At 49.1% G+C, this 11,874-nt stretch overlaps 1 protein-coding gene across 1 annotated transcript; it reads left to right on the forward strand.

Annotated features, from left to right (window-relative positions):
* The first annotated feature begins 10,999 nt into the window (after window positions 1–10,999).
* Window positions 11,000–11,614, forward strand: LOC123762518 (P-selectin glycoprotein ligand 1-like). Its single transcript, XM_045749015.2, has one exon. It carries the CDS (start codon window positions 11,000–11,002, stop codon window positions 11,612–11,614), a length of 615 nt encoding a protein of 204 aa, XP_045604971.2.
* The last annotated feature ends 260 nt before the right edge of the window (window positions 11,615–11,874 follow it).

Genomic DNA, 11,874 nt, shown 5'->3' on the forward strand with positions numbered 1-11,874 from the left:
CTGAATCTACATTCTAGTTCAGATCTTGCCATTTTACTAACCCTTTAATGAACTAGTGACGAACCACACTGGTTCCTAGATATAAATGAACTTCTAGAAATAACCCCCCCCCCCAATGTTGATATTTGAGGCTTTTAACTTTAATCAATTAATAATACAGTCAATTCATTTTCTTTAAGTGATTGTTAAATAATTTAACATACATAGGCACTGGTTCTATAGTATCAATCTTATAATCACTTTTATTTGTTTTCCCTCTTTTCTCAAAAGTGGGTGGTCCTTCGATTTATATTAATTCTCATAATTAAATAATTCTATATTTGAGTCAAAGCCCCAGATACCGAACAACAACCACCACCACTACAACCACCACCACCACTACAACCACCACCACCACAACCACCACCACTACAACCACCATCAACACCACCACCACCATTAGCAACACAGAGGTGGACAAATGCCTGGGGAAACTAGATATGACAAAATTAAAATCCAGCTGTGTCACTACCCGAGTGAGTGAGCTCACACGTGACAATGTTTACAGATGATCAAAGCTGATGAACAACGTTAAACAGATTAGGACTTGAGAAAGTTAGAGCAGGACCTTGACAAACTCCAGGAGTGGCCACAAAAAAGGATTGCTGTAATTCAATCCCGGTCACCCCCTCCCCCCCCCCACATACACATACACACAGCTACCACACCTACAAGAGAGTTGGACACCAGTTAACGTAGTCCCAATCTACAGGGAATAAGCAGAAGGCCCTGAACAACAGGCCGGTGTCCTTAACGTGTATACCATGCAAGGTGATGGAGAAGATGGTGAGAGAAAGCCTGGTAGCACATCTGGAGAGAAGAGACGTTGTAACTCGTCACCAGCATGGCTTCGTGGAAGGCAAGTCGTGTCTCACAGGTTTAATATAATTCTATGACCAAGCAACAGGCATTAAGCAAGAAAGAGAAGGATGGACAAACTACACTTTCTTGGACTGTCAGAAAGCTTTTGACACAGTACCCCATAAGAGACTGCTGCATAAGTTGGAAGAACAAGCTGGAGTAAGTGGTAGGGTGCCCCAATGGATAAGGGAGTACCTAAACAACAGGAAGCAGAGAGTTACTGTGAGGGGTGAGACCTCAAACTGGCGTGTTGTCACCAGCGGAGTCCCGTAGGGTTCTGTACTCGGACCTATCCTGTTTCTGATATTCGTGAATGAACTTCCAGGAAATATACTCATTCCTCTCAATGTTTGCTGATGATGCTAAAATTATGAGAAGGATTAAGACAGTTGAGGACAGCAAGAGGTTACAGGATGACCTGGACAGACTTAATGAATGGTCCAACAAATGGCTACTAGAATTTAGCTCGAGGAAGTGCAAAGTGATGACGATAAGCGTAGGGAGCAGGAGGCCAAACACAAGGTACCAGCTGGGAGATGAAATCCTTCAGAAGTCAGAACGAGAGAAAGATCTGGGAGTTGATATCACACCAGACCTGTCCCTTGCAGCCCACATCAAAATTATAACATCAGCGGCTCATGCAAGGCTGGCGAACATAAGAACTGCATTCAGAAACTTGTGTAAGGAATCATTCAAAACCTTGTATACCTCATATGTCAGACCAATACTGGAATATGCGGCTCCAGCCTGGAGTCCACATCTTGCCAAACACAAAACGAGGTTTGAAAAGGTTCACAAGTATGCCACAAGGCTAGTTCCAAAGCTGAGAGGAATGAGCTATGGGGAAAGATTATTAGAACTGAAATTCATGACACTGGAAGACAAAAGAGTAAGGGGAGACATGATCAATACCAACAAAATTCTCAGAGGAATTGACAGGGTTGATAAAGATAAACTGTTTAACACGGGTGGTACGCGAACAAGGAAGCACAGGTGGAGACTGAGTACCCAAATGAGCCACAGGGACGTTAAAAAGAACATTTTCAGTGTCAGAGTAGTTAACAGATGGAATGCATTAGGAAGTGATGTGGTGGAGGCTGACTCCATACACAGTTTCAAATGTAGATATGATAGAGTCCAGTAAGCTCAGGAACCTGTACACCAGTTGATTGACAGTAGAGAGGCGGGACCAAAGAGTCAGAGCTCAACCCCCGCAAGCACAACTAGATGAATCCACACATGAAGCTACAGCTACCCCCCCCCCCCCCCAACACACACACACACACACACACACAGGAAGCGAGCTACACATACAACACTAACGCACAACCATTCATCGCAACAACACAATGAGAACTGCCTGAGTCATCGGTCACTCCCATTCCATCACCCCCCCCCCTCCCCCCTCCTTCCGTCAACCCAACCTGATCTGGGAAAATATATTTCCGCCCCATAATATCAAAGTAATATCCATATCTATGAGAGAATGTTTGCTGTTTATCCGCCCAAGCTTGAAGGCCAGAGGCTTGGGGATAGACTAGCCCATTTTTGCAGGGGAATTGATCTCAGGTACGGTACGGACATAGGCTAGTCGTGGTCGGCCTAAGTAAAATATTTTACGAAATATTAGCATTTACAGGAACCGTCCACCTCCCCACCCCCCTCCATGCATTTTCATGAAGTGTGAAATATTTGGTTTGTTTTCCCCTAGTGTGTATTTTTGTGAACGTAATATCATATTTTCTGAGAGCCCCATATAGTTATTTCAGTACTTAATAATACATTTTATGAGAGAAGGGAGGAGGAAGAAGGGGAGCAACCATCTAATCCAGCAACAACAGCAGCACAATTAAGTAATTGGTAATCTAGTCTTCTGTTTTACTTCTCTCTGAGGGTCGTTGGCCTACTGGTGGAGGGTTCCCCACTCCCTTCTGAGTAGGGGCATGTGACTTCCCCATTCCCCTCCCTCTCCTTGTACGTCTTCTTTACTTCTGCAACCTTTGTCGTCATCTCCCCCTACAAAACACATTCTATATCCTGTTACATGCAGAAGTTTGTTCTTGAATAAGATTTCGGTTTGGTGTCCAGCGCGGTAGTGGTCCAGCAGGTAGTGGTCCAGCAGATAGTGGTCCTACAGGTAGTGGTTCTACAGGTAGTGGTCCAGCAGATAGTGGTCCTACAGGTAGTGGTCCAATAGGTAGTGGTCCAGCGCGGTAGTGGTCCAGCAGGTAGTGGTCCTACAGGTAGTGGTTCTACAGGTAGTGGTTCTACAGGTAGTGGTCCAGCAGATAGTGGTCCAATAGGTAGTGGTTCTACAGGTAGTGGTCCAGCAGGTAGTGGTCCTACAGGTAGTGGTTCTACAGGTAGTGGTCCAGCAGATAGTGGTCCAATAGGTAGTGGTCCAGCAGATAGTGGTCCTACAGGTAGTGGTCCAATAGGTAGTGGTCCAGCGCGGTAGTGGTCCAGCAGGTAGTGGTCCAGCAGGTAATGGTCCAGCGCGGTAGTGGTCCTACAGGTAGTGGTCCAGCAGGTAGTGGTCCTACAGGTAGTGGTCCAGCAGGTAGTGGCGCACGAGCCAGACTGTGGGCCACCTTGGTGTCCTACACCATAATGGTCCAGTGGGGAGTGACCAACCACCAACAATACCACCGCTGCTGACACTCAAGTTGACCTGATGCAGTGATGACTGACAGCGACCCAAGATGCCCTCACCTCACCTGGCATCATGGTGTGGCACGGTGAAGACCACCCTGGCACTGGAGAGCTGACGACGACGCTAGCCTCACAAGGGTCACTGGGAAGACTCTAGGCTAGAGACGTGGCACTACTGCCACCTGAACGCTGCCACACACACTCTTCACCACAATGGATACGTGGCCAAAGTGCCATCTAAAGGATTAACCAATCACCAGGAATTTCACACACTGGAGACTAGACAACGGCCAGCAGCAGGGTTGCCACATGCTGCAAACCTGACAAAGCTGTTAATTACAGTGTTAAAACTCACCGGGAGTTGGCTTGGCGAGCTGGCATCAGTGTAGGGGCGAGCACGCCTCCTCACTGCTTCTCTCTAACTCACCTCTGAAAGAATAAAATAAATGGTGTCAAACTTTTTCATCGGACTGAGAGCTATTGTGTTTGTGTTTTCTACGTGTGTTTGCAAGGCGAACATCAGCTCTTGGACCCCGCCTTTCAGTCGCCAGTCGCTTGTTGCAAGGGCTAGAGAGCCTCTTAACTATTATTATTATTATTATACCTACCTTTTAAGCTATGGGCTTAACCTTTACTACTTCCTCTTCTTGCTCATTCCACTTGTTCACTACACTGACACGGAAGAAGTGCTGGCTTACATCAACATGACTCATCTGTGATTTCAAGTGTCCACCCATATCTCTTCCTTGTGCCTCTATGAACCTCGTATCTCTTCCTTGTGTCTCTATGAACCTCGTATCTCTTCCTTGTGCCTCTATGAACCTCGTATCTCTTCCTTGTGCCTCTATGAACCTCGTATCTCTTCCTTGTGCCTCTATGAACCTCGTATCTCTTCCTTGTGCCTCTATGAACCTCGTATCTCTTCCTTGTGCCTCTATGAACCTCGTATCTCTTCCTTGTGCCTCTATGAACCTCGTATCTCTTCCTTGTGCCTCTATGAACCTCGTATCTCTTCCTTGTGTCTCTATGAACCTCGTATCTCTTCCTTGTGCCTCTATGAACCTCGTATCTCTTCCTTGTGCCTCTATGAACCTCGTATCTCTTCCTTGTGTCTCTATGAACCTCGTATCTCTTCCTTGTGCCTCTATGAACCTCGTATCTCTTCCTTGTGCCTCTATGAACCTCGTAAGTTATGAGCATCTAGCGTTTGGTCCTTTCATTTAGCCGAGTAGCGAGGTCCAGTTCCCTCAGGTTTACCTCATGCCTCACGCCTCAGCTCCGGCCACTTGTAGGAAACCTCTCGAGTATGTCTAGCTTTATTTTGTGTATTTTTTAGGTAAAGATTTCAGAATGGGCTTCTTGTAGTACTCGTGTAGGACATGTAGTTTACATCGTCCTGAAGACTTGTCCAGGTTCTTGTGAATGTCACGAATGTTGTCCTGTTGATGTAAAGCTCTCGTGACAGATTAGGAGTTATGTCTACACTTTTCTCTCCTTACTGAATCAGTAGTCTTCTCATTACCTTGCACTTGCCGGTATTGAAGTCATCTAACTATTTATCAGACCAGCCCTCTAGTTTATCCACGCCGTTCTCTCGTATATTGTCATAATCTTCCGCTGTTGTGATTCATCACTCTACCATCCTCCATACAAGTTAACATGTTTGGATTCTACTTCCTCAGTTAAGTCCTGGATGATCACTGTTATCGTGCCACAGATCTCTACCAGGTTTCAGGGACAACATTTCCCTTTTACAAGCACATATTCATGTTCATTTTTAAAGTTGTCAATTCTAGGTGTTCCACTAGCCGCCTCTTGAAGACTTTGTCAAGACTATAGGGTAAACAAGTCAACGACACAGGCTTGCAGTTCATAGCCTCCAGTCATATTCCAGGTGTGTGGTATGACTCCACTCTTCTGTGAGAGAGACACTGTAGAGCAGCGTATGGTCTCTGGTCACAGCCTCTGCAGCACTCATAAGAGGAAACGTTACCTAGTCTTACGGCCTCTGATAACTCCAGAGCCTCATGCTGTTCCCTCACGTCCTCAACCATAACTCACTATTGTGGGTTAGTTCTTATATCACTAACAACTCTCTTTGACCTGACCAGGATTCGAACCCTCGCCGCCCAGGATCACCTCCAAGTGTACTGTAACCATCTCACCAATGATCGTCTATATAAAGTTTGGTTAGTCCTAAAGCTTTTTACGGGCTATTTATGCCCATGCCATCTCTTGGGTGGCTTAATCTTTAATCAATCTAAACCTTCTTCTTCTTCCCCAGTACGGGCTCACCATAGCCCGTGCTACTTGAAACTTTTGTTTCGAGTATCTGAATCTAAAACCACAACAACCTAAAGCTTTTCCACAACCAAAGATCACATTCACTCCAAAAAAATCTACCACTTACGGGCTATTCATGCCCGTGCCATCTCTGGGTGGCTTAACCTTCATCACTTAATCAATCTGGAACTTATTATTACCTAAGCTCCATGACTAACCAGCCCCCGACGACACTCGTGGTGTAATTTATTTAAAAATGCTCATACAATGCTGTTGATATGCAGAGGCCTCACTGGACCTATAATTGTAACACAAAGGCTACGTGAACCCGCGAGCCGTAAATCACTGTGAACCCCTCACAGTTGAGGCAACTCCTCTAGCATTACTGTGACGAGAACACATTTGTGAAGAGTGTGGAGGCTCTGATGCCTGGCCTTCCTGCCCCTGAAGACGGTCTCCCCGTTATGTGCCAGGTCTGCCTCTCCTGACCTGCTCCCTCCTTCATCCAAACACCCCCCTTATGTACTCCATGTTTCCTCCCCTTAATGTATACTCCCCTATTCACCCCTTGTACCTCTTATGTACTCCACTCTTCATATCTTCCTCCCCTTCGTATATTTTCTTCCCCTTTACCTTTCTCCCCGTCTTCCTCACCCCTCTCCCCCCTCGCCGCCCCCTCCCCCCTCCCTCTCACCAGGGCCAGGTAAGGGCAGCGGCCCTCCAGGTGCGACGCCACAGACGTATGATAATGGATACCTTTGTGTAGTGGCAGGCGGGGTGGGCAGGGCCAGGGGAGGGGGCGAGTTAGAGGGGAAGGGGAAGGGGAAAGAGAGGGAGAGGGAAAGAGGGAGAGGATTGGGGAGAAGGAGGAGCTGGCGAGGCAGTGGAAGAGTTAAGCAATTCCAGCCATCACCTGTGACACTGTAGCCTCCCGGCCACCTCCACCCAACAATTTCCTCCTAACCTACCAGTCTGCTACCATCCCCCCCCCCCCCACCCCCACCCCAACCCCCACCTTCCTTCCCTCCTTCCTTCCTTCAAACTGTTGTGGCTGTGTTGTGGCCGTGTTGTGGCTGTGTTGTGGCTGTGTTGTGGCTGTGTTGTGGCTGTGTTGTGGCCGTGTTGTGGCTGTGTTGTGGCTGTGTTGTGGCCGTGTTGTGGCTGTGTTGTGGCCGTGTTGTGGCCGTGTTGTGGCTGTGTTGTGGCTGTGTTGTGGCCGTGTTGTGGCCGTGTTGTGGCCGTGTTGTGGCTGTGTTGTGGCTGTGTTGTGGCCGTGTTGTGGCTGTGCTGTTGCTGTGTTAACTGAGGGTGTATTGTAGTTTTGCATGTTAGTTTTCTTTTTAAGGTGTGTAGTGGCGCTGGAGAACATTGGAGACGCAGCCAGACTAGAGCCTTATAGAAGTGTTGTATGTGTGTACTGAGGCTAAGGAATCTCCTCAAGATTTCTTAGGTTGTCTTTGTAAAATATAGCGCTAAGAAGAGCAGCAAAACACCGTCCAACATATGATCAAACAATGTAGGAGCTCCATCAACTTAACACCAGACTACAGCACCAAGCCATCAGGGTGTGGAACACCAGTTGGTAGAGGACCCAATGTTAGAAAGATGACAGCAAACATTACTCCCAGATGAGACGCCTCGCTCCCACAGCTGGTGGCGTAATACAATAATTCCCACAATACATAACTTCCAGATGAAATACCCACCAGAAATCTTCCTCCTCTCTTAAAAATAAATACAAAAGATAAAAAAGATAAATTAAATAATAATAATAAAATAAAGACCATTAAACAGAACATCACAGTATGTGTGAAAGCATCTGAGTGCTTATACATGAATTCGACACAGTATTCCGGTACAGACATCCATATATGCCAACCCGTCCTCGACTCAAGTCCATTGCATCCAGCGGTCGACCCTACTGACGCATTCATAAATTTGTACATCCTGTTCATTCAAAACGGGAATTTTCTCACGTATAAATTAATATTATAATATATTGGCATATTGTGTATATATAGGCATAGGATAGGTTAGGTTAGGTGTTTAGGTTCTGTTGGCGATTATTTGTATTTGTAGTACGTGGGTGAAGCATTTATAGCGTTGCGATTCGAACAAAATTCGTCAGTGAAGCACTTGTTCCGGATATGTTCGAACGTCAGCAGTTGTGAGTCGTGTGTAAACCGCTTTTCATTCATAAACAGGGGGTTTGGCGGGTGCATGGAATCACTTTTGGATCTATGTTTGGAGGACGGGCTGGCATATACAAGGTATTAAAGCCTTTTTCAGTCTGTGTTGAAGCCTTGCTCAGTCTGTGTTACTGTGTTCACGGTTTAAACACGGCTCACAACTGATGACGTTCGAACACTTCCGGAACAAGTGCTTCACTGACGAATTTTGTTCGAACCACAACGCTGTAAATGCTTCACCCACGCACTACAAATACAAATAATCGCCAACAGAACCTAAACAACTAACCTAACCTATGCCTATATATGCACAATGTGCTAATATATTATAATATTAATTTATATATGAGAAAATTCCCGTTTTGAATGAACAGGATGTACAAATTTATGAATGCATCGGTGGGGTCGACCGCTGGATGTAATGGACTTGAGTCGAGGACGGGTTGGCGGGTCAGATATGACGCCTTGGTGGTGGAGGTGTTTACTTGACTTGTGAGGTGATTATTGTGCACCATCACAACTGGTTAGGGATTCCCTCAAACTCCACACCACCTTCAGTAGTGACCACACCACCTTCAGTAGTGACCACACCACCTTCAGTAGTGATCACACCATCTTCAGTAGGCGGACAGGAAGGTAGGTGATTGTTGATGGTTATAAAGTGATGATTGTGGTGGTTATAGTAATAACTGTGATGATGATAGTTGTTTGGTAGTTATGTGGCGGTGGTGGTGATGAGGGCTATGGTGGTGGTGATGAGGAAGTGAGAGGTGATGGTGTTGCTGTCACTGCTGCCTGCAGCCAAGTTCTCACTTTCCTATTTCTTCATAAGTGTGGTCATTTACCCCCCCCCCCACCCCACCCACACACTCCCCCCCCCCCTCTAACACATCCTTACATCTCTGTATTATCCTCACCCCACCCCCACCCACTCAGCTGTCAGACCACTTTGTCAGCTCAGGAGAGAGACTATCCTCCTCTAATGTCTAGGGAGAGATCAGCATAAACAGAACAAAATAGCATGTTGTCTCCTCATTTGACGAGAAAAACGGTAAAGAAATTATTGATAGAATATTGGGCGTATGAGCAGCGGTAATGCCTCAACTAGTCCATGCTGCTGCCACAGCAGCATGGACTGCTGTGGCAGCAGCACACTGCTGCTGCCACACACTGCTGCTGCCACCAGTACACACACTGCTGCTGCCACCAGTACACACACACACACACACTGCTGCTGCCACCAGTACACACACTGCTGCTGCCACCAGTACACACACACACACACACTGCTGCTGCCACCAGTACACACACACACACTGCTGCTGCCACCAGTACACACACACACACTGCTGCTGCCACCAGTACACACACACACACACACTGCTGCTGCCACCAGTACACACACACACACACTGCTGCTGCCACCAGTACACACACTACTGTAACACCCCATAACCCCCCCCCCCCCTGACCAGTGCGGCAGCCCCTCTAACACCTCTCAGTACTCCGACCAAGTGATGAGTGGAGCCACTGCCACTCCCCGGGGCCCGGTCTCCCCCACACAGGGATGACTCCACCCGCTGGTCCAGTGCTCCTCGCGGCCTGGCCACGGCAACACGCTTCTGGATCCCAAGGTTGTAATCGTTCTCCAGTGTCATGACACTTTACCTTAGTCAACCCTCAAGTGTGGCGCAATTTTGAGAATTTTTGGAGTCGCATTTTTAGTATATGTTATCATTTAAATTTAACGGTTTTCTTAGGCAGGAGTTTTCATTTCGCTTTCCAAGTACATTATGTGGTTATGATGTTATGGGAGAGAGTGAGAGAGGGTGGAGGTCGCAGTTTCCCCACCAGGAACCGTTCACTACAGTAGGCGTGGTCACCCAGCTGCCACGAGCGACCTTGCTTTCTGGACATGAGAGAGAGAGAGATGATATGAACCAGACGAGGGAACATAAGGGACCCATGTTCATAGATTTTGCTGGAAGTAAAACTGGCGCACTAAAAGAGAAAACGGTGTATGTAAGTCCCTCCACGGCCCCAGACTACTGATGATAGCACTCAAGGGGTTAGGGAGTCACTGCAACCGTCGAGTAATAACTGACACCGCGGAGTTATCCCTTTCTCCCCTAAAACACATGTAAGTAAGTGCATAAACAGGTAAGCGCATAACGCCGTAAGTGCATAAACAGGTAAGCGCATAACGCCGTAAGTGCATATACAGGTACACACACACTCACAACAGAGGCACACGACGCCATCTTCCTGTCCCAGACACCTACGATGCCTCCCCCCCCCCCCACGCTAACCTTGCTAGTATTGAGGAAATATTTATTGAGTGTTGGAGGAAGTGAGAGGCGACACATGCACACGCTGCTCTCTGGTACTTCCTGTGGCCCAGTACCCTCCACCAGGACCCTCCTGTGGCCCAGTACCCTCCACCATGACCCTCCTGTGGCCCAGTACCCTCCACCAGGACCCTCCTGTGGCCCAGTACCCTCCACCATGACCCTCCTGTGGCCCAGTACCCTCCACCATGACCCTCCTGTGGCCCAGTACCCTCCACCAGGACCCTCCTGTGGCCCAGTACCCTCCACCAGGACCCTCCTGTGGCCCAGTACCCTCCACCAGGACCCTCCTGTGGCCCAGGACCCTCCACCAGGACCCTCCTGTAGCTCAGGACCCTCTACCAGGACCCTCCTGTGGCCCAGGACCCTCCTGTGGCCCAGGACCCTCCTGTGGCCCAGTACCCTCCACCAGGACCCTCCTGTGGCCCAGTACCCTCCACCAGGACCCTCCTGTGGCCCAGTACCCTCCACCAGGACCCTCCTGTGGCCCAGTACCCTCCACCAGGACCCTCCTGTGGCCCAGTACCCTCCACCATGACCCTCCTGTGGCCCACTACCCTCCACCATGACCCTCCTGTGGTCCACTACCCTCCACCATGACCCTTCTGTGGCCCACTACCCTCCACCATGACCCTCCTGTGGCCCACTACCCTCCACCATGACCCTCCTGTGGCCCACTACCCTCCACCACGAGCCTGCGGCACTCAGCACCCTCCAGCAGGAACCTGCGGCACCCAGCACTCTCCAGCAGGAGACTGCGGCACCCAGCACCCTCCAGCAGGAACCTGCGGCACCCAGCACCCTCCAGCAGGAACCTGCGGCACCCAGCACTCTCCAGCAGGAGACTGCGGCACCAGCACCCTCCAGCAGGAGACTGCGGCACCCAGCACCCTCCAGCAGGAGACTGCGGCACCCAGCACCCTCCAGCAGGAGACTGCGGCACCCAGCACCCTCCAGCAGGAGACTGCGGCACCCAGCACCCTCCAGCAGGAGCCTGCGGCACCCAGCACCCTCCAGCAGGAGACTGCGGCACCCAGCACCCTCCAGCAGGAGACTGCGGCACCCAGCACCCTCCAGCAGGAGCCTGCGGCACCCAGCACCCTCCAGCAGGAGACTGCGGCACCCAGCACCCTCCAGCAGGTGGACACACCTCGCACTACCATACACATTAGAGCTAGAGAGTTCTACAGAGGAACAGAAGCAGTAGGGACAGATGGACCACAAGGACGCCCAGCCTTGTAACATGGTAAAAACCAGGTACATGTAGATCATGTTGCTGCCTGACCTTCCGAGAGCAACTCTGTGTCGATATGGTGCGTGGGTTGCTGTACTCGGTCATCAATTAGTATGTAACGTGATACATTAACTGGCAGTTTGACGTTACTTAACTGGCAGTTTGACGTTACTAATCATTAATGATGGACCTTGTAATGCAGCCTTTACCACCCCCCACCCCCAAGACCCCCCCCCCTTCCAGGAGGGGGGGGGGGTTAGGGTGTGGG

This window comes from Procambarus clarkii, chromosome 27 (genome assembly GCF_040958095.1).
Source record: "Procambarus clarkii isolate CNS0578487 chromosome 27, FALCON_Pclarkii_2.0, whole genome shotgun sequence".
In the NCBI taxonomy this organism is placed as follows: Eukaryota; Metazoa; Arthropoda; class Malacostraca; order Decapoda; family Cambaridae; genus Procambarus; species Procambarus clarkii.

Bases quoted from the DNA above. Each gene is read 5' to 3' on its own strand.
- LOC123762518 (XM_045749015.2), top strand. From the start codon at position 11,000: ATGACCCTCCTGTGGCCCACTACCCTCCACCATGACCCTCCTGTGGCC.